Source organism: Hypomesus nipponensis, chromosome 9 (assembly GCF_054491055.1).
Source record: "Hypomesus nipponensis isolate SF chromosome 9, ASM5449105v1, whole genome shotgun sequence".
NCBI classification, from domain to species: Eukaryota; Metazoa; Chordata; class Actinopteri; order Osmeriformes; family Osmeridae; genus Hypomesus; species Hypomesus nipponensis.
The window spans coordinates 3,932,041-3,955,000 of record NC_140369.1 but is presented as its reverse complement, the minus strand read 5'-3'; the positions used below and the strand labels follow the sequence as shown (position 1 = coordinate 3,955,000).

The 22,960-nt window shown below is 49.7% G+C and overlaps 1 protein-coding gene and 1 long non-coding RNA gene across 8 annotated transcripts in view; one reads left to right on the top strand and one right to left on the bottom strand.

Annotated features, from left to right (window-relative positions):
• Positions 1–12,897, top strand: part of pmepa1 (prostate transmembrane protein, androgen induced 1) — an 18,370-nt gene extending 5,473 nt beyond the window's left edge. The window contains exons 2-4 of one of the 2 annotated variants that reach the window (XM_084706397.1): positions 11,227–11,381; positions 12,016–12,069; positions 12,209–12,897. In XM_084706397.1, the coding sequence (XP_084562523.1) occupies positions 11,227–11,381; positions 12,016–12,069; positions 12,209–12,778 (779 nt within the window). In that variant the 3' untranslated portion in view covers positions 12,779–12,897. Of the gene's footprint in view, positions 1–11,226; positions 11,382–12,015; positions 12,070–12,205 lie in introns of both variants that reach the window. The other variant, XM_084706396.1, reaches the window with a different exon arrangement.
• Positions 12,898–17,607: 4,710 nt separating this feature from the next.
• LOC146272412 (uncharacterized) lies at positions 17,608–22,887 on the bottom strand. 6 transcript variants are annotated; one of them, XR_014766730.1, is made up of 4 exons: positions 22,774–22,887; positions 20,399–20,551; positions 18,470–18,560; positions 17,608–18,268 (listed from the first exon to the last, which is right to left on the bottom strand). It is a non-coding gene; the product is annotated as an uncharacterized LOC146272412 (long non-coding RNA). The 6 variants fall into 6 exon arrangements; XR_014766732.1 differs by lacking the exon at positions 22,774–22,887 and adding an exon at positions 21,634–21,660; XR_014766731.1 differs by lacking the exon at positions 22,774–22,887 and adding an exon at positions 20,727–20,851.
• Positions 22,888–22,960: the final 73 nt, after the last annotated feature.

Here is a 22,960-nt window from a genome sequence, read left to right as displayed (position 1 = left end):
GTGGTATTGTTGCCCTAAAACAACAGGGACACCCTTAAATCAACCCCAACCCCCCTGCTCTCTCTCTCCCTCTCTCATTCTATCTCTCTCTTTCTCTATCTCTCTGTCTCTCTCTCTTTCTTCTTTTTTATGTTTATAGAAAAATCACTAGCTGCTTTACTTTTTAAAAAGTTTAAACAATTTATTGGACATTTTTATAATATTATTGTGCTTGGGACAAGAGGGCATCCACCTAGATTTAAATGTATCCGTAGATATATCAAAGGAATATTCATACATAGATACATCCTTGCCGTGGTGCTTGGAGAGAGCAGATACCACCAGCCCACACTGTGTGAGCCAGTGCACCCAAGAGCTGGACATGTTTTCTGGTGTGTGAGGAACAGCCACTGGACATGTTTGGGGGTACAGAATTCCATTTACCTTTGATACCCACCAGCAATGGGTGGAGGGTCTTGGTTCCCATGCTCATTTCCTGTCTATACCCAACAGACACTGTCATAATATTTACCCCAGTCTCCCGCCCTCCCCCGCCCCCCCCCCCCTCCCACAGAGCCCCCTCCCCCAACCTCCCCCACCCTTTCCTAGACTGACCCCCACCCTGCTGCTAGACACCCAGCCATTTCCATTTAATCATCATTAGGCTGTCTGGTCTGTGCTTAGCCAATATTTAAACCAGGGTGAGGACCGTCTTCTGGGGTGTGTGTGAGTGTGTGTGTGTGTGTGTGTGTGTGTGTGTGTAGGGGGGCGGGGTGGTCATGTAGGTTTCCCTGTGAAGTGGGGGGGGCAGGGTGGATTACCAGCCTCCTGTGGTTCTGTGGAGGTGGAACAGGAGACGCTCACCTGCCTGTCCTTCATCACAGCCCTGTCTGTTGCTGGTGGTTGTTCAGTGGTGTAGAAGTCAGGGAAGATGGTGGGTGATCTCTCCACCCCTCTCCTCTCCTCTCCACCCATCTCCTCTCCTCTCCACCCATCTCCTCTCCTCTCCACCCCTCTCCTCTCCACCCATCTCCTCTCCACCCCTCTCCTCTCCACCCCTCTCCTCTCCTCTCCACCCCTCTCCTCTCCACCCCTCTCCTCTCCACCCCTCTCCTCTCCACCCCTCTCCACCCCTCTCCTCTCCTCTCCACCCCTCTCCTCTCCACCCCTCTCCTCTCCACCCCTCTCCTCTCCACCCCTCTCCTCTCCACCCCTCTCCTCTCCACCCCTCTCCTCTCCACCCCTCTCCTCTCCACCCCTCTCCTCTCCACCCCTCTCCTCTCCACCCCTCTCCTCTCCTCTCCTCTCCACCCCTCTCCTCTCCTCTCCACCCCTCTCCTCTCCTCTCCACCCCTCTCCTCTCCACCCCTCTCCTCTCCTCTCCACCCCTCTCCTCTCCACCCCTCTCCACCCCTCTCCTCTCCTCTCCACCCCTCTCCTCTCCACCCCTCTCCTCTCCACCCCTCTCCTCTCCACCCCTCTCCACCCCTCTCCTCTCCACTCCTCCCCTCTCATCTTCTCTTCTCGTCTCTCATTGTTGCTACATGTCTAGACTAGCCCTCAGAGTACCTCTCTAGTCAGGCAGACCAAGCTCTCATGTGAGTAACACTGCTCAATGAGGGGGTGTGTGTGTGTGTTGGACACAAGCGCAGCAGAAGCACTTGACACTTTCTCTCCTAAATTACACACACACACACACACACGCGCGCATACACAACAAGGAGTTTGTCTCTGTGTCTGTGGCCCTATAGGAAACAGCTGTGACGTCCCCTGATTTGCATGAACACACTTCTCGCTCTCTCATTGTCTGTTGGCAGACCGATGCACAGGGGTCGTGCAACACGGAGTGCCTCTATGCAAACGTTCCAAGGCGCCGTGACATCATCAGTCATCTCTGGTGGCTTGCGTGACTATTAGTCATACAGAGTCCGCCGTCAGACGGTCCCCAGGGACAGCAGGCCACACCTCGACCCGTCTCTGTCTAATGACATCACAGCCCCTCCACTGTCTGCTCTGAGTCTGACTGGAACCCTGTCATCTGTTTTAGAGTTCGAGAATGGAACCCCTTATATCTGTTGTTACATGGTTTTAGTCTGGAATCCTATAATCTGTTACATGGTTCTAGTCTGGCTGGAACCCTGTCATCTGTTTTAGAGTTCTAGACCAGAACTCTGTAGTCTGTTACACGGTTCTAGTCTGTGTGGAACTCTATAATACATTCGACTTAGGACCGACTTGGGTCTTGTGAAACTGCATTAGCCAGCACACTGCATCAACCTTTTGGTTTGAGAATGAGTTTGTGTGAAACTGTCTCCCTTGAAACAGTTTATACGTTTTGTATATACACACACACACACACACACACACACATACACACACACTCCCTCTCCCATACACTCACATCTCTCTCTCTCTCTCTCTCTCTGTCTCTCTCTCTCTCTCTCTCTCTCTCTCTCTCTCTCTCTCTCTCTCTCTCTCTCCCCACATGCACACACACATTCTGCATCCATGTTGTAACTGCTGCACTAATGACTGGTGTCCTCAGTAATGAGCAACAGAGAGAGGCTCTTTAATGTGGTCGTAAGACCGTTATTTTAACTGAGACTTCCCAGCACAACATGGTTTGTGTGAGTTTTGTGTGTGTGTGTTTGTGTGTGTGTGTGTGATTGCTTGCGTGCGCACAGTTGTGTAACTCTCCAAGGGTCGTTGTGTGTACAGACAGACAGGAAGTGGAGCCAGCTGGCAGCGCTACACACAATGTGAACATGCACCTGGAGACAGCTGGTGAGCTGCAGAGGCCTTTCAGTCCTCCACCTATGAGTCAGCCCAGCCCAGTACTGTCCTCACTAACCCAGTACTGTCCTCACTAGCCCGGCACTGTCCTCACTAGCCCAGCACTGTCCTCACTAGCCCAGCACTGTCCTCACTAGGCCTGCACTGTCCTCACTATCCCAGCACTGTCCTCACTAGGCCAGCACTGTCCTCACTATCCCAGCACTGTCCTCACTAGGCCAGTACTGTCCTCACTAGGCCAGCACTGTCCTCACTAGGCCAGTACTGTCCTCACTAACCCAGTACTGTCCTCACTAGCCCAGCACTGTCCTCACTAGGCCTGCACTGTCCTCACTAGCCCAGCACTGTCCTCACTAGGCCTGCACTGTCCTCACTATCCCAGCACTGTCCTCACTAGCCCAGTACTGTCCTCACTAGCCCAGTACTGTCCACACTAGCCCAGCACTGTCCTCACTAGGCCAGTACTGTCCTCACTAACCCAGTACTGTCCTCACTAGCCCAGCACTGTCCTCACTAGGCCTGCACTGTCCTCACTATCCCAGCACTGTCCTCACTAGGCCAGTACTGTCCTCACTAGGCCAGCACTGTCCTCACTAGCCCAGCACTGTCCTCACTAGGCCAGCACTGTCCTTACTATCCCAGCACTGTCCTCACTAGGCCAGTACTGTCCTCACTAGGCCAGCACTGTCCTCACTAGCCCGGCACTGTCCTCACTAGCCCAGCACTGTCCTCACTAGCCCAGCACTGTCCTCACTAGGCCTGCACTGTCCTCACTATCCCAGCACTGTCCTCACTATCCCAGCACTGTCCTCACTAGGCCAGTACTGTCCTCACTAGGCCAGTACTGTCCTCACTAGGCCTGCACTGTCCTCACTAGCCCAGCACTGTCCTCACTAGGCCTGCACTGTCCTCACTATCCCAGCACTGTCCTCACTAGCCCAGTACTGTCCTCACTAGCCCAGTACTGTCCACACTAGCCCAGCACTGTCCTCACTAGGCCAGTACTGTCCTCACTAACCCAGTACTGTCCTCACTAGCCCAGCACTGTCCTCACTAGGCCTGCACTGTCCTCACTATCCCAGCACTGTCCTCACTAGGCCAGTACTGTCCTCACTAGGCCAGCACTGTCCTCACTAGCCCAGCACTGTCCTCACTAGGCCAGCACTGTCCTTACTATCCCAGCACTGTCCTCACTAGGCCAGTACTGTCCTCACTAGGCCAGCACTGTCCTCACTAGCCCGGCACTGTCCTCACTAGCCCGGCACTGTCCTCACTAGCCCAGCACTGTCCTCACTAGGCCTGCACTGTCCTCACTATCCCAGCACTGTCCTCACTAGGCCAGTACTGTCCTCACTAGGCCAGCACTGTCCTCACTAGGCCAGTACTGTCCTCACTAACCCAGTACTGTCCTCACTAGCCCAGCACTGTCCTCACTAGGCCTGCACTGTCCTCACTAGCCCAGCACTGTCCTCACTAGGCCTGCACTGTCCTCACTATCCCAGCACTGTCCTCACTAGCCCAGTACTGTCCTCACTAGCCCAGTACTGTCCACACTAGCCCAGCACTGTCCTCACTAGGCCAGTACTGTCCTCACTAACCCAGTACTGTCCTCACTAGCCCAGCACTGTCCTCACTAGGCCTGCACTGTCCTCACTATCCCAGCACTGTCCTCACTAGGCCAGTACTGTCCTCACTAGGCCAGCACTGTCCTCACTAGCCCAGCACTGTCCTCACTAGGCCAGCACTGTCCTTACTATCCCAGCACTGTCCTCACTAGGCCAGTACTGTCCTCACTAGGCCAGTACTGTCCTCACTAACCCAGTACTGTCCTCACTAGCCCAGCACTGTCCTCACTAGGCCTGCACTGTCCTCACTATCCCAGCACTGTCCTCACTAGGCCAGTACTGTCCTCACTAGGCCAGCACTGTCCTCACTAGCCCAGCACTGTCCTCACTAGGCCAGCACTGTCCTTACTATCCCAGCACTGTCCTCACTAGCCCAGCACTGTCCTCACTAGCCCAGCATTGTCCACACTAGCCCAGCACTGTCCTCACTAGCCCAGCACTGTCCTCACTATCCCAGTACTGTCCTCACTAGGCCAGCACTGTCCTCACTAGCCCAGCACTGTCCTCACTAGCCCAGCACTGTCCTCACTAGCCCAGCATTGTCCACACTAGCCCAGCACTGTCCTCACTAGCCCAGCACTGTCCACACTAGCCCAGCACTGTCCTCACTAGCCCAGCACTGTCCACACTAGCCCAGACTTCACAATCCTGACTGGCCCAGCCCTGCCCAACACAATCCTGACCTAGACAATTCATTCATCTGTATCCATCCATGCATTCATCCATCCATTCCGCCATGTCTTTACTCTAACCTGACAGTGCTTCATCTAAACCAGGCTGGAAAGCTGGGCTTGTTTGGATTTGGTATGGATTTGTTTTGTCTAGACTTCCTCCACCCCATGTGCACACACACAAACACACAATCCCTAATGCAAAACGTGTTATTCAGGTTTAACAGAAGGTAGACAGGAGTTCTGTTCAATAAACACAGATAGACAGGCAGTCAGACAGAAAGACAGACAGGCAGTCAACAAGTCAGACAAACAGATAGTGTCAGACAGACATGCGTGTTGTCAAGGAAAGACTAGACAAAGCACAGCCTTCTCTCAGACTGGATGGTGATCATTTTGTCTAGCTACGCCCTAGTGTGTGAGAGTGACAGACAGTGAGAGGTGTGTGTGTGTGTGTGTGTCTGGGCTGCATAGCCGAGATGATCAGGCACTGATGACTTGATCTCTGCTCTCCAGTCAGCCTCTCACCCTCCAGTATGTGTGTGTGTGTCGTGTGTCGTGTGTTGTGTGTGTATGTTGTGTGTGTGTGTGTTGTGTGCGTGGTGACAGCAGATGAATAGGTGGTGAGTGGTGGGGGCTGGGGGTGTGAGGAGTGTGAATCCAGGACTAGGTTTGCTCCTGCTGGCTAGAATCATAATGAGCGTCCTGTCTTTCTCACACACATACAAAGACCCACACGCACACACACACACACACACACCCACACGCACACGCACACACGCCTGAGACAACCAGCTGATAACAGGGTTAGATTTTCATATGTTTCAGACAGGGTGGACCACAGGTCAACTTGCTCTGTCTGTCTATGGTGGCAGGATTCTCTCTATATGTCTGGCTCTCTCTTTCTACATCTCTCTCTAAAGCTGTTCTTGACCTTATAAATAATTGTGTAAATATTGCCAAAGTAAAACAAACATGGAGAACAAAACAGTTATTATCAGGAGGTTAAAAAATTATAATGCTGTTTTGATGCTATTAAGTTTTTATTCCAAGCAATGGTCTATATTTATAAATCCATTGAATAACTTATAGCTAACTAAATAACACACTAGTAATGGAAACACAAGTTATTGTAATAATAATAATAATTGTTACTTGGCACATAAATAACATAATTAATATTTGTATTAATTTAACATAAATGCATTAAAATACAAATAAAACAAACAAATGAAATTAATTATGTTGTTGAAGATCACACCAATTAATAACAATGCAATGATAATAATATTAATAATAATCAACGACATTAATGTCTATTATCCCATTGGCTGTCCCTCAGGTTAAAACAGGCTTCTTTGCTGCCAGTAAAGTCTATGTCTTCTGCAAACTATTTCATTTAGACGGTCTCGCATATTTATTACAATTCATGGAATCAAGCCTTCCAAACCCATGGTGTTAGTGTAGTTCCTGCTCATTCCCAGTGGTCTAGTCTGTCTAGTTTACATGGAGTTTATGGGATGTCTCCAGTAGGTCATTATTAGTTTAGTGGTGTTCCTGTAAAGCGGTCAGGCCAGACTGACTGAGTGCAGTCGTGAGGCATTGTGGGGCTTTGGTTCTGTCAGGACCAGCCCGGGGAGGGGGCTCTGCTCCCTGTGTTCCTCCTGGCAGTACAGGGCAGGATAGCAGGGAGAGCTCTCTGTCCTCCCCCCTCCTCCCACACTGGCAGTGGGAGGGTCCAGGCCCAAAGTTCCCACACTTGTTGGGTGATGTGTAACCCCACCCCCCCTCCCCCTTCTCCTCCTCACCACCCAATGCCCTTGCCCCCCCAATCCCCCCCCCCCCTTACACCACCAGCATCATCACACTACTACTGCTGGGTCTTGCTGTCGGACTCCGCCCACATTCTTTCTCATGGAAATTATCTAGCACATTTTTGTGAGCCTTTGACCTCGAACCCACCCCTGGCACACATGCACACTCTGTCTTTCACAGACGCACACACACACGTACACACACACACACACACACACACACACACACCAATCTGGCCACTTTAAATTCACAGTCTGTTGAGTCACTGTTGCAGAGGGAGAGAAAGTCCTGCGAAGCCTCCCTCCCCCTCCTCCATCCACCCCTCCCCCCTCCCCCCTCCTCCATCCACCCCTCCCTCCCTCCTTTCCTCTCTCTGTGTGCCTGCGTGCTCAAAGCTGTCTGGCTCAGCATTGACCGCACATACCCTGTCTGACTGGGGTGGGGTAGGGGGGGGCAAGGTTAACTTCCTCATGCAGCTCTTTCTCTTTGTCCCTCCCTTCCTGTTTCTCTGTTCCTCTCTGTCTCTGTCTCTGTCTCCGTCTCTATCTCTCTCTCTCTCTCTCTCTCTCTCTCTCTCTCTCTCTCTCTCTCTCTCTCTCTCTCTCTGTCTGTCTCTAGCTCTCACTCTTTGTCCTTCCAATGCCTTCCTCTCTTTTCCCCTCTTACTCACATTTTCCCTCTGTCTTTCTCTCACTCTTTCATCTTTTCTGTCTTTGCCTCCCCTCCCCCTCTCTACTGCTCTCCCTGTCTCTACTCTCTCTCCCTGTCTCTCCTCTCTCTCCCTGTCTCTCCTCTCTCTCCCTGTCTCTCCTCTCTCTCCCTCTCTCCCTCTCCCTGTCTCTCCTCTCTCTCTCTGTCTCTCCTCTCTCCCTGTCTCTCCTCTCTCCCTGTCTCTCCTCTCTCTCCCTGTTTCTCCTCTCTCTCCCTGTCTCTCCCTCTCCCTGTCTCTCCTCTCTCTCCCTGTCTGTTGACCTCCTCGACTTCTCCTTTTGGAGCTGATGGGGGTCTTGGTCTGTTCCCCAAACCACACACACACACACACACACACACACACACATACACCCTTCTGTTCCCTTGACACAACTTCCTGTCAGCTGGCTCTGTGCTCTTTCGGAGCTGTGTGTGTGTGTGTGTGTGTGTGTGTGTGTGAATATGTGTATGTGTGTTTATGTGTGTGTGTTTTCCGCATTTTGTTTTCTGGTTGCTTTAGTCTTGAGGTCTGTCTCTACAGCTGGTCGGTCAGGAGTATGCCTGTCTGTCTGCCTGTCTTCCTGTCTGCCTGTCTGCCTGTCTGTCTGTCTGTCTGTCTGTCTGTCTGTCCGCCTGTCTGTCATACAGGACACAGCGTGCTCCCAGGCGAGTGGAGCAGGACAGGGGAGGAGGGAAGGAGGGGGGAGGGGATGAAGGGACGAGGGGGGGTGAGGAAGAGGGAGCAGGGAGTGTTTGAGCTTAAGAGCAGTGTTCCAGAAAAAGAGAGAGAGGCTGCGTGTTTGAAAGAGAGAGAAAGAAAGATAAATCAGGGAGGTAGAGAGATATAGTCTGCTATGATGCAGCCCCCTTCTCCCCTAAGTCTGCCTGCTTTGCGTGTGTGTGTGTGTGTGTGTGTGTGTGTCTGTGTGTCTGTGTGTGTGCCTCAGGGCTGCGTGCCAGCTGAAAGAGGCTGGCCGTTCCAGACAGTGGGTTGGGACAGTCGTTGGCACAGAACATGTATTTACCCAAGTGCTACACACACACACACACACACACACACACTCCAGAGCTGACCACACACACCTAGCAACACCACTGTTGTTCCGCAGTTTGTTTGCAGGAAATAATGTCTGAGGTTTTTGTGTGCGTACTTTTGTGTGAGTACGTGTGTGTGTTGTGGTGTCATAGCAGGAAATCAACTGAACCAGTGTGGTATGTTTCTCAACAAGAGCCAGGTAACCAGAGGACCTCACACGGTCTATTTGTCTGATAGACACAATACATATTGGGTTATATTCATTCATTATTTACATTTACATTTAGTCATTTAGCAGATGCTCTTATCCAGAGCGACTTACAGTAAGTACAGGGACATTCCCCCTGAGGCAAGTAGGGTGAAGTGCCATACCCAAGGACACGTCATTTGACACGGCTGGAAGTCGAATCAGCGACCTTCTGATTAATAGCCCGATTCCCTAAACCCTCAGCCATCTGACCCATCTGATTATGAGAATGAATGTTCAGAAGGAGAACTCTTAAAACGTTGTTGTTTTAGCAACTCATCTCTCGCTCATCTCTTTGCCCACCTCTCCCTTCGTCTGTCTCACTCTCTCTTTGTCTCAAACCATCATTCTGTCTGGGCCTCTGTCCCTCTGTATTTCTATCTATCTATCTATCTATCTATCTCTCTCTCTCTCTGTCTCTCTCTTTCTCTCTCTCTCTCTCTCTCTTTCTCTCTCTCTCTCTCTCTCTCTCTCTCTCTCTCTCTCTTTCTCTCTCTCTCTTTCTCTCTTTACCCAATATGCTTTATTGGCCTGAATTGTTTAGATTAAACATTCATGAGAATTCAAAATCTCTGTCTGCCTGACTCTCTCTCCCTCTCACTCTTTCTCTCTCTCGCTCATCAGTATTCCTTCCATCTCTCTGTGACCCATCTGGTTGAGCTGGTCTAGACTTCCCACCACTCCCCCTCTCTCCCCCTCTCTCCCTGTCTCCTTCTGTCTGTCTCTCTCTCCCCTCCCCCCATTGTTGTTTTTAGTGAGTGGGGGTAGTCAGCTGTTGCTTTGTGTACGTGTGTGTGTGTGTGTGTGACACAGACCAGGGGACAGGGCAGCAGGCAGGAGAGAGCCTCAGTACGTGTGTGTCCACGGAGGCAGATAGGTTTGTGCTGAGTAGAGAGAACTTATCACGTACCATGCATCCTCTGTCAGGAAACAGCCAGCAACAGCACAACTGTGAGCAGACAGAATGCCCGGGTGAGTTACCCCCCCCCAGCCCTCCTCCTCTCTTCAGCTCTCTTCTTCTCTCTACTCTCTACTTCTTCTTTCTTCTTTCTTCTCCTTTTCATTCTGCCTTCTTCTCTCTTCTTCTTCCTCTCTCTCTCCCTCTCTCTCTCTCTTTGTTGTTCTTCCTGGGAGACATGTGTTGTGGTCCGATGGAGGTTAGAGTCTGCGCAGGAGCACTTCCTGAGGTTCTGTGTTCTCTCTGAGTCATGAGAACTGCTGTGGGGTTCTGTGTGGGGTTCTGTGCGGGGTTCTGTGGTTGAGGAGGACGTGTAATCTGTGTGCTGCTGTTGATATATAGGTTGTGTTCGCACGTGCCTGTGCTGCCTGAAGTGTGTGTGTGCATTTACAAATAGAAGTAGAGAGCTAGTGTGTTTATGTAGACCAGGTCAAACAGGGTTGTGTAATATAGGTGTGTAACATGCCAGGAATGTTGGAAAGCACTTTTATCAACCCTGTCTGGTCATGGAGGTGAAGAGAGAGACGGAGAAAGAGAGAGATAAAGAAAGGAAGAGGGAGAGAAGGAGAAAGAGAGAGATAAAGAAAGGAAGAGAGAGAAGGAGAAAGAGAGAGATAAAGAAAGGAAGAGAGAGAGAAGGAGAAAGAGAGAGATAAAGAAAGGAAGAGAGAGAGAAGGAGAAAGAGAGAGATAAAGAAAGGAAGAAAGAGAAGTGGGAGGGGGGAGGGGCAGTTTAGAATGGAGCTCGAGGCAAGCCTCTCTCACAGACTGGATCTGGCCATGAACATATCTGTCTCCCACATGGTGTGAGAAGAAAGCTGTGTGTGTGTGGTTGTGTGTGTGTGGTTGTGTGGTTGTGTGTGTGTCTAAAGTGAGAATGTGTGTCATTTCTCCTGTCCATAGTGGTGTTATTATCTTGTACTCTCCTTGAGTATCTATTACATTTTTAGGACTCTAAATGGCTCTGTGTACTTGCTAGTGTGTGTGTCTCTGTGTGTATGTGTGTGTGTGTGTGGGAGGTAGGGATGGTGTAGGGCATGCTGCTCTGACCTCTCTGTCTCGAGTCCACGCAGTGAACTTTGAAACACACCCCTCTGTCTGGGTCAATACCACACACACACACACACACACACACACAGAGGAAAACACACATGCACACGCTCAAACATACAGGAATTCCATGTTTACTAAATGGCTTGGTCTGAGCATACTTGATGTTGGTGGTAATGGTGATGTCATCAGTCAAAACAGCTTTGCTCATCCCATCCTCCCCTCCTCCTTTCCTTCTCTCTTCTCCTGTCTTCTCCTCCTGCCCTTCCCTCTCCTCCCCTCATTCCCTCACTTCTCCTCTCCTCTTCTCCTCATCCTCCTCCTCCTCTTCTCAACACCTCTCTCCTTCCTTCTTTCTGCAGCCCAGCTGGAGTTTGTCCAGATCCTGGTGATTGTCATGGTGATGATGGTGATGGTGGTGGTGATCACGTGTGTACTGAACCGGTACCGGCGCTCCGCTCGCTCACTGCTGTCCCGGCACGGCCCGCAGCGCCGACCTCACCTCCCTTTGGCTTCTGTAAGTATGCTGCTGCCTCCTATTGGCTGGTGCCAACACACGCCATTTTCTATTGGCTAGCTCCGCTGTAGACCGCCTTCCATTGGCTAGCTAAGCTATGTTTAGCTGTCTGCCACCTCATATTGGCTAACTCAGTTATACTTAGCTAAACCCCACCTCCTATTGGCTAGCTCTGCTGTAGACCACCTTCCATTGGCTGGCTCAGCTATATTTAGCTTTTAGCCACTTCCTATTGGCTAGTTCAACTGCTTTGTGTGTGGCAGACATAATGTCTGGCACCTGACTGGCACAGTTCTAGAACCATATGACCTCACTGCTGTCTTCTGAATCACCGTGACTCACACAAAATGACTCACCAGAGATGAAACACACACACGCACACACACACACACACACACATACAATATAGGATTCTCCCAGGTGCCCTGTGCAAATTAGCCCCTGCTGAATCTCAGATAGACAGCCAGACACAGCCAGCCAGAGAAAGCCACCTGGTGGTCATTCACTGAAATGCCACACCAACTTTGCAAATAAATGTTTTCTCTCTCTCTCTCTCTCTCTCTCTCTCTCTCTCTCTCTCTCTCTCTCTCTCTCTCTCTCTCTCTCTCTCTCTCTCTCTCGCTCTCTCTCTCAGGAGGGAGGTCTGTGGTCGTCAGAAGGTGCAGGACCCTCTAGTGGACAAAGTGAGGTAAGAAAAGTAAAAACCTCCCATCTTTCACTTCACACGTTTATTTCAGACGCATCACGCGTCTCACGACTGGCATCGAGGCTGAGACACGTGCCAAAGTGATGCCACCTCTAATCTGCACCCCCCCCCCCCACAGCAGCAGGCGTTCACGCCCCGCCCCCCCGAGCGGGTGCCCTCCTACCTGCAGCGCGAGCTGGGCCGCTTCCAGCCCACCTACCCCTACCTGCCCCAGAGCCTGATCGACCTGCCCCCCACCATCTCCCTGTCGGACGGCGAGGAGCCCCCGCCGTACCAGGGCCCCTGCACCCTGCAGCTCCGAGACCCAGAGCAGCAGCTGGAGCTCAACCGCGAGTCAGTCCGGGCTCCGCCCAACCGCACCGTCTACGACAGCCACCTCCTGGACTCCTCCCACTGCACCCAGGCCCCGCCCCACCTGCACCCGGGCGGGGGCGGCGGAGTGATGGCGACCACCGCAGCCTTCGGCGGTCAGGGTGCGCGGGTGCACGGGGCCCCGCCCACCTACAGCGAGGTGATCGGTCACTACTACCACCCTTCCTCCATGCCCCCTCATCCCCATCAGACTGGCGGGCCTCCGCACCCCCCCTCACTGCTGCAGGGGCTCCTGCCCGACATCAGCCCCCCCCCGGGCAGCCTGGAGAGCAGGAACGCTCGCAACTCCAAGGAGAAGCAGAAGCCCCAGCAGGTGTGACGCGCTCGCGTGCGTCTCTCCAACACAGCGCACACACACACACTTCCTGCTTCCTGCTCTTCCATGCGTCAGCTGACCCAGGGCTGAGAGAGCAGCTGATGTCAGGGTTGAGGTGGGAAGGGGGGAAGCGGGGGGGTTGGGGATGGGGGGGGCGCAAGAGCACAGAGAACTGAACTGCACCCCCTTTCCCCCCCCCCCTCCCACTCTGACACCCCCTCCCTCCCCCCTCAGCCTGACTGACTTTGTAAACACATTTTCCTGCTTATTTACCGTCTCAGTGCTCTCAGCTTCATTTCTATGGCCACACATGGAGAAAACGAAAAAAAAAAAAATCATCGCAGACCGTTCTCTTCCTAAGTATTTAGGTTTATCTTTTGTAATATTGCGCTTGCTACCAGCTGCATGTGGCTGGTTTCCCTCACTCAACAGAGAGCAAGGACTGTCGGGACCATCTGGACTGTTCTGGTGTGGTCTGGTTCATACCGGTTCAACCTGAACCTGACAAAGATGAGATGATACAGACAGTCCGACCCGAACCAGCCTGAGGTGTGGGTCATGCTAGCGTTATCTATATTAGCATCCGAAGTGTTCATCACTTACTCTCTGAATTAATTTCCTTCAATGTCCAGAAACATTTAGTCCTGTCTGGGCCATCCTGGGCATAGATTTGATCCGATTTTTACATTGCTGACCTGTTCTCAAGAGATGTTTGCACAAGCTTCCAGACTGTTGCTATATATGGAAACCCAGAAATGTCTTTGCAGTTTGGTAGATGACAGGGAGAGCAGGGGTATTTTTGTAAACCAATGGATTCTAAAGAGAAAATATGTTTTTGTCTGCGCTAGAAAAAAAAGTTAATGGCGAAGTGTTGGGGTGCCAACTGAAACTGTTCTACTATGTGCTCCAAACGCATATACAGCATCCCTGTGCATATGTAGAAATGTGTCAATATACCGTAGATATGTACGTATATACACACATATATGGAAACTTAAAACAAACTTTAAAAGAGTTATTTATATAAATGTTGAAAAGAATTGCACTATTTTTTAATGTAAGGAGATGAAACGTAAAATGATATCTCCAATCTATAGGAGGATTGTATGGATGCATGAGAAAGCCCTGGACCGGTGTTTGTTTCCAGGGGACAAACCAGGGGATGGACCTATTGTTCTTATTGTGATGGTGCAGTGTTCAGTAGCCTACAGCATCATGGGGGAATCCTGACTTACAGTTTGCTTTCAAACTGCTCAAACTCCCACATAAATCTTCTATTAGCATCATGGCAAGATTCATGTAAACGTTTGAGTTCAGCTAACAAATCACAAGTCAGAATTCCGCCCGAGAATCCAATCAAATTCTCAGATTCTCTCCCCCGGCCTGAGATTCTGGCCAACAGCCTTGCCCACGTTCACGACACAGCTTTGTCAGAACTTTGATCTTGACAAACTACCTCAGCCAAGAACTACTCAAGCACATCGCGTGGAAGACAACCTTCACCTGACCTGCCTGACATCGACCTCCTGGCCGGAGTCCAAGAGTGTGTGGGGTCTGTGCTGGAGTGTAGAGAGACTGAGGTCAGAGAGAGACCGGTAGGGAGACATGACGTGGCGTCTAAGAGGTGTATGGTTGCAGGTATCTGTTCACTGCACCATCCTGTCTCAACCTTGCCCCATCCTGCCCTACTTGTCCTACTCTATCCTGCCCTACACTGCCCTGCCCTACCCTACGATAACCCTACCCTACCATACATTTACCCTACCCTACATTTCTTTTCTCTACTTTACCCTGCCTTGCCCTGCCCTACCCTGCACTTCCCTACTCTACTCCACCCTACCCTACCCTACCATACATACCACCCCCTAGCCTCCCCCTGTCCCCAGCCCTGGTCTCTTTCCTCCAGGCATCTCGGAGCACTTTACTGAGGAAGGAGAGCCACCATCTCCCTGGGTCAGCACTGGCGCATCACTCTGGTGGGCTTATGCAACTGCTTCCTCTGAGGAGAGACCTCCAGACTACCACAGGCAAACATAGCTGATATCACAGCTAGTGGAAAGAGAGGGTTAATCCCTGTTTTTTTTTCTCACTCTCGTTCTCACTCTCTCTATCCTTCTTTGTCCTGCTCTGAATTGTAATGTTTACATTTGATTTTCAAAGACTTTTAACTGAATCAGAACTAGATGTTGAACCTTTAAACAGCCAAAGGATAGACTTTGGGGCTGGGTTCGTCACCCTTGAACCCCATAGGGCTCTCAGCCCGGTCCACGTTCAGCCCTGGCTGCCTTCCCAAGCCTGTAAACCTCTGAGGCTGTAGATCCGGTCAGATCGGTTGGGTTTCAGCAACATGGTGGGGGTTCCAGACAGGTCAGGGGAGAACCTCCACCATGGTGCTTCTACTGACCTGAGGCCTCCAAGATGAAGGAGACTGGAAACAAGGCACCAAGAGCTGGGTGGGCAGCCAGGGCTCGTCAAGGGGCAGAGACTTCTGTGTGTGTGGTCTGGTCCTCTCAGAGGTGAGCATGGGTCGGGGCCCCTGACTGGACCTCTCCTGTCCGCTACGGGATCACCAGTGCTGACCAACCATACAGATTGGGGGTGGGCAGGGAGCTTTGCAGACACACGCCGCCCCCTCCACAGGCCAACCCTGGCCTGAACCAACGCCTCACTGGTGTGGGGGGGGGGGAGGGGGGGGAGGGGTGGGAGGGGGGGGGGTGAACTCCCTCCTTCATCCTGGAGACTCTGAACATTCCTGTTGGGCCCACCAGCTGCTCTGTGTAACAGCGATGGGCGGAGCCACTTCAGAGAGCGTTGACGCGGGGTGAGGCTGTTGAGAGGGCAGGATGGGCCATCGCCCCGTGAGTGACCCTCCACCGTCTAGACAAAAGATAAACACCTTTTAAACTAAACAAACAGTCCTCGATTCTTACCCTGATGTGTCTGCGAAGTTGGTTCCTACCCTCCACCCAGCCCCTCCACCCACCTCCCCATCCCCAGTCTGAAATGAGCTCTTCCTGTTCCCTAGAGATGCCTGTGTCCAATGACAGAGTTCCTTACAGATCAGCCCGTCTGCCATTGGCTGGCTCTATGTCTCCTTGGAAATTGTTCAGTGTTTTATTACGTGTGCCTGCCTGTGCTGAGGCAAATGATAGGGCTGTCTGAGCTGTCAATCACTTCAGACCACGCCCTTGCTGCCTAATACAGACACAGATTTGAGTGGATGATGAGGATGATGATGATGATCTTGAAGATGTTAGTTTTGATAGTGGTGTCGCGGAGAGTGTTGCAATATACCTACTATTTGCCTTTTGATAACGTAGTTTTTGTTTAACCTAGAGAAATGTAATGCTTGTTTTTTTGTTGTTGTTATTATTGTTGTTATTATTGCTGTCTTTCTTAAAAAAAACAAACAAACAAACAAACAAACAGGTCATTGTGCTCCAGTTCATGGTTCACACACACCAGGGTGAGCTCCAGAACAGTGTGAATGCTCAGCTGCAGTCTGCTGGGTGTCCACCAGGGCGCGTCAGAGAGACGGCCCCCTACCCAGGGGTCAGCAGCGGAGCGCTGATCCAAGATCTGTTTAGTCTATTAGATCCTCTTGGATGAGATCACCTGAAAGCTTAATCCATGTCCCCCTTCTCCCCCTCTCCCCCTCGAGCCCCCCGCCGTCTCTGTCCAGACGAGTGCCTTCGAGGGCGGTGGTGGGTGATACTCTGGTGACACTCCGCAGCCCTTAGTGCATTTGGAGGGGATACCCCGTCGCCTTTTGTTCAATGTAAATCTTCTGTTGTTTTATTATTTTACCAAAAAATAGACAACCAGCCATTCCCCACCCTCCCACTCTGTCACAGTCTTACCTCACAGACACGGGAGACGTGTGGAGACTTGAAGCACTAGAGTGAACGGAATGGATGCAGAGGAGGTGGGCCGACGACGTTGATCGGTCGCGAGAAAACTCAGAAAGTATTCGAAAATCATTGAGATCATAAATTGAGATCATAAGCGATCATATTTTGAGATGGTAAGAGATAGTAAATGAGATCATAATTTGCATGTTGGATTTTGGCTCACCGTGATCATCCAGGGGAGTGGTCGGATGGTTTCAAGATCAAAAGCACCCCACGTCTTGAACGCTTTGATAGTAACAGACACAGAATCTATGGTCGCTATAGCAACCTGTCCAGACCGTGAGGAGGAGGTGTGTCTGGATGACCTGGAGGCTCTCTCTCCCCTGGCTTGGGGTCACAGTGTAGGGGTCAGAGGTCAGCGTGTGACCTGAGGCATTTCCAAAGAAGGAATGGTCCTGTCCAAGACTCTGGAGAGTGCTGAAAGGCTGAACGACTCGAACTTTGTTCCTTTTCTGTTCCTCGCTCTGTGTTCTGTTCCGATGCTTGTTTAGAACCCTGAGAATCTGCACTGTGCCGCGTCCTATACCCGACAATGACACACCCGACACATACTCTTCTGGATACTGTATAAGCATATTTATAATACTTTATAAAGCAATCGTATACTAAGTGTAATGGAAAACCCCTCTCCTGGTAATGACTGTTTTCTGGTGTGTGTGTGTGTGTGTGTAGGAGAACAAATGTTGTCTTTATTTTCTCTTTCTGAATCAGTTCTTCTTTATCCAAGCTTGGACCATGCCTGGCTGTGTTGCAGTAAATATATAGATGCCTACTATCGTTGACAATAACTGCTTTTGTGTATCAAACATTGTTTATTACTTTTAATTTATATTGGATCCTTAAGTGTTACTGGTTGTGTTTTCTATCTCGTATGAGTTATCACGGAGAACATGCTATCAATCTGACACATTTCAGTTAGTCTTATGTTAAACAAATAAAATGTTTTATTAAAAAGTCAGTTTCTTTGTCTTTTTTTGACTTTACAATTCTATACCTCCTACATTCTATTCCGTAATAGTTGTAACATTTAAGAATTCTCTTCACTGCAAGTCTTCATCATCAACAACTAAATCAACAAACCATACAATGAAAATGGAACAAAGACAACAGCAATAACTCAACAATGTTTCAGTTTTATAATCGCACACTGAGCCCCACACAGTCAGAACATCATGTCTTTCACAAACGGTCTTTGTGCTGGCATCTTTGCATGCAATACTGGTGCCAGACACTAGATGGCAGTCACACACACAGCTGCAGAATTAGGGACCTCAGTGATGCTGCTTGCTTCTCAGTGATGACGGCTCTAGGCAGGTGTGTCAGGGAGGGCTTTTCAGCGTTCCTCCCACCAGGTGAAGCTGTTGGATCAGTTAAAGAGTGTGTCTACCTTGGTCAGGATGCAGGGCGATGCGTCTAATAGCTGATGATTAGACATCACAGGTCCAAAAGTGGTGGGGCAAGATTTGGGAAGCATCTGCACTAACTTTTTTTTTTTATACAGTCTATGCTCTATAGCGTGAGCAGCAATGAGTTGTTGAGAGGGGTGGTCGATGCTCTGCCCGGGGCTGTCAGTTGGCTGTAGCTAGGAGATGGGGCAGAAAATTGGGGAAGTATTTGATCAACTTGTTCAATTGCAAGAACGTTTTTTTTTAAATAGTAGATATATTAAATGTGTTCAATACCCCATCCACTGGTTGTCCTGTCACATACAGCGTGGGGGGAGGAGAGACCAGTTTGTCACAGTTATCAAATAGGTCTTATATAGCTTTGAGGTGAAAGTTACATTGTTGAAAGGATACACAACCAGGCTGAGCCTGTTGTGTGTTGGTGTCATCGGTCCCTGTAAACAGGTTTGTCACAATGATCCATGAAACCTGTCACAGATAAAACAGAGACAGGCTCTTACATAAGGGTTGCCGTCACTAGAACTTACCTAGAGGGAGGAGAGAGAGAGAGAGAGAGAGAGAGAGAGAGAGAGAGAGAGAGAGAGAGAGAGAGAGAGAGAGAGAGAGAGAGAGAGAGAGAGAGAGAGAGAGAGAGAGAGAGAGAGAGAGAGAGAGAGAGAGAGAGAGAGAGAGAGAGAGAGAGAGAGAGAGAGAGAGAGAGAGAGAGAGAGAGAGAGAGAGAGAGAGAGAGAGAGAGAGAGAGAGAGAGAGAGAGAGAGAGAGAGAGAGTGTGTGTGTGTGTGCTGCCTGACAAATTTGACTAATCACGATGGGTCATGCAAGACTTGAGAAGATTTCTTGGTACAAATCTGCATTTTACGAAACAAGAGAAAGAGTGCTTCCAAGCATGTGCGGGCAGGGTTCCAGGGATGGTTGTTCTGTTCCAGAGCAAAGCTCTACCCATCTGGCGAGATTCCAGCCCACTGTCCCTGGCCTGCCTACACATCCAACTAGCACGTAGAGAGGCTAGGCCCTCTGTCCCTGGCGTGCCTACAGTTCAGCACGTAGAGAGGCTAGGCCCTCTGTCCCTGGCGTGCCTACAGTTCAGCATGTAGAGAGGCTAGGCCCTCTGTCCCTGGCGTGCCTACAGTTCAGCATGTAGAGAGGCTAGGCCCTCTGTCCCTGGCGTGCCTACAGTTCAGCACGTAGAGAGGCTAGGCCCTCTGTCCCTGGCGTGCCTACAGTTCAGCATGTAGAGAGGCTAGGCCCTCTGTCCCTGGCGTGCCTACAGTTCAGCACGTAGAGAGGCTAGGCCCTCTGTCCCTGGCGTGCCTACAGTTCAGCATGTAGAGAGGCTAGGCCCTCTGTCCCTGGCGTGCCTCCAGTTCAGCATGTAGAGAGGCTAGGCCCTCTGTCCCAGCCCAGGCCTGCTGTAGAGGGGTCCCTACCTGCAGTCTAACCCTGTCTGCAGAGTCAAAGTGAAAAAGATTTATTGTCAATAGCATAGTATAACACCAGGTCACTCTGGACCTTCCAATACGTGTTACATGGCAAGAAACAGCTAAGTTTAAGCTTAAAAATAAGTGAATGTGGAGCTATTGTCACTGCGGCCTTCCAGCGGTGCTCTGGGATACAGGACAAGCCCCACTGTACCGGCCTGTCTGTGGAGGCTTGAACAACCTAACTCATCCTCTAGCCTCCTAGCTGCATCACCTAAACTCCTAGTTTCCTAACTGACATGTTTTGGAATGTCTCTCAGTTCTCTGGAACTCTCTGTCCCATCATCAGCCAATCACAGCCCAGAATCTGGCAGGTATCACTGCTGACGTCCAATGAGAGGTGAGTGTCCGACTCTACCCCCCGCCCCCTGATAACCCCTGACCTCAGTGCGTAGCAGCGTGACGCCATCTCCCACCGGCTATCTCCCTCTGCAAATATTGTTGGGATCCCTCCAGCTCTCTTGCATAAGATGGTCGATCCCCTGGCCAGGAAGAGGTGTAGAGGGGCGACACAGACGTCACCAACCCCATGAGTAGATTAAAGCAGGGCAGAGTACAATAGAGTACAGTAGAGTAAAGTCCTCATCAAGTATTTATCAATGATGCCAACTTTTTTTTTTATACTTAAAAAAAAAATATATATATATATATATATATATATTTAGTCCAGATATGGACTCTCACCCCGAGTATTCATTCACCTGCAGTCTGTAATTACCCACACCAGCGCTCCATGTATGACAGAGTAATCTCACTCTTAGAAAGTGTGGAAAAAGTAGATTGTTATGACTTTATTGATCTCTTGGAGGTTATAGCACAAATACTTACTAGCGTAGAAGCTGTGCTGGTGCAGCGGACAGAGCTGCCAGACATCCCCTGTCGGCCTGTCTTAGGAGGGTGAGGCGAGCCAGTTTGATCCAGTTTCAAAGGTCTTCCTGGGTTTATCCGACGATCTGAACATTTAGTTTGTACTGGAAGGAGCTGGGAGATAAGGCAGGAGAGATTGACAAATTTATTCCAGCAATAAACTCAAGTCACAGGCACAGTGAGGGCCAGGTGAATGGAGGCTGGCAGGATCTTGGTGAGGAAGACAGAATTGAGAACTTGACATTTACATTTAGTCATTTAGCAGACGCTCTCATCCAGAGCGACTTACAGTAAGTACAGGGACATTCCCCGTGAGGCAAGTGGGGAAGTGCCTTGCCCAAGGACACAACGTCATTTGACACGGTGGGGAATAGATCCAGCAACCTTCTGATCACTAGCCACACTCCCTCACCACTCAGCCGTCAGAGACAAGTGAAATACCTTTACTACAAGCATGTCATAAACACATATCTATCTATCCATCCATTCATCCATCCATCTATCAGAGATGGCAAAAGTACACACATCCTTCACTTTAAAAAGACATTGGTAAAAGTTGAAGTACTGACTACACTTTTTCACTCAAGTTAAAGTAGTGTGGGCTCTGACATATACTTAAGTAAAAAGTAGCCATTAGTGTCACGCTGGTAACTGGACCTCACATCATATCGATACGTTGATAAAAAAGACACTATAGACACCAGCGCATTCGCCAGGAATCCTTTTTGACACCAACAATTTTGAACATCATTTGAACTCCCTCCCATAGGGTTAGGGTTACCAGGTACAGGTGCCATGGGTGATCAGAACTGTCTCTGTTCTCAGTCATGTCGACATTGATAACTCCCTCTCACACACAAAGTGAAAGGAGAACAAAGAAGCCTAAAGTATAGTACACTATAGTCCTCATTAAGTATTCATCAATGATGCCAATTTGTTTTTTTGAAACGTTTTTTACAATTATTTTTTCTAAACTTTTTTTTCGAAAATATTGTTTCCAACCTTTGTAAACTATTCATTCAAAAACTTTTATGGAAATATTTTTTTCAATTTTTTTAACGTTTTTTTCTTAAATATTTTTTCCAACCTTTCGAAAATTTCGAAAATGTAAGAAGTATAAAGTCCAGACATTTGTGTAAAACATGTCAGGAGTGAAAGTAGAAACTTTCTCTCTGATATCTTCAACTTCCTCTTACATTTCTCAATCCCTGGGTTCCAACAGCAGGAGTGTGTGTGCTGTTCTCTCTGTTACAAACGACCTGCCACAGCAGCTGTTGTGTAATCTGGATGGGAGGCTGTGTGGGGCGGTACACATCACCCGTCCTGATTGGCTGAGAGGAAAGCTACTCCCTGCATCTGCAGTACGTTATGGAGGTATAGTCCAGTACAGTATATAGGAAGCTGGAACTGAGGCATAAACTGTTGGCAGGTTTGTTCTGTGAGCCATGGACTCAGACACACAGTTTGTGTGCTACAGAGCCAAGCTGACCTCCAGATGGAGGGAAATATGTACCAAAGGACTCAAGCAGATCAGGAATGGACCGTTACTGGTGGCAACAGTCTTGTGAATCACAGTTCCATGTACAGTAGTGCTGTATGCCGAAAGGAAACATAAATGATAGGGTTGGAATCCACACACTGTGGTTTAATGACGTGGTTTTGATAACCAAAGGGATTGCAAAGTGTGTCAGTGTAGCAAAGCCAAATGAGCACAAGGGCAGCTTGGGCACAATGATCTACAACGTCTGTATTCTGCAAAAAGAAAATCAGGACACAAGCAAGGATGGATCTAATTCAGTTGGCAGACGGCTGATACTGCTGTTTCCACTTCGTCCTCCGAATGAGCTGAAACTGACCTCAAGTGTAATTTAGGGACGCTCATGAACCCATTGGCAGTATAGATCTGAACATGACTTTTGTAAATTATTTTTAAGATAGTGAAAGATAATTTTTCTTTCTAGGTCAGGGGTGGACAACCTTGGTCCTCGAGAGCCACCGTCCTGCATGTTTTAAATGTTTCCCTGCTCCAGCACACCTGTTTTAAATGAATGGGTCGTTATCAAGCTCTGTGGAAAGCCGGGTAATGACCATTCATTTGAATCAGGTGTGCTGGAGCAGGGAAACATCTAGAACACGCAGGACAGGGGCTCTAGGACCAGGGTTGTCCACCCCTGTTCTAGGTAGTTAACTTTTGTGTGTCATAATACATAAAAACACATACAAGTTTTTCACATGCTAGCATTTATGTGGACACATTTACAATCGCATGTCCTTTATCGTATGTGTGTAGGGTGACCAGACGTCCGGATTTCGGCCGGACAGTCCGGTTTTCCAACCTTTTGTCCGGACCGCTGTTGCGTGTCTGTCTTTTCGCCCCTTTGTCCTCCTTCTTGACCCTTCCTGCCCACCGTCGCAATTTACCACTCGCGAAAGTTTTCAGATGTCAAAGAGAAAGACCTCCTTCTAACCTACATGGAGTTAAGAACTCCACTTTGCCATAAGAGCAGCAAAGATCAATATCCC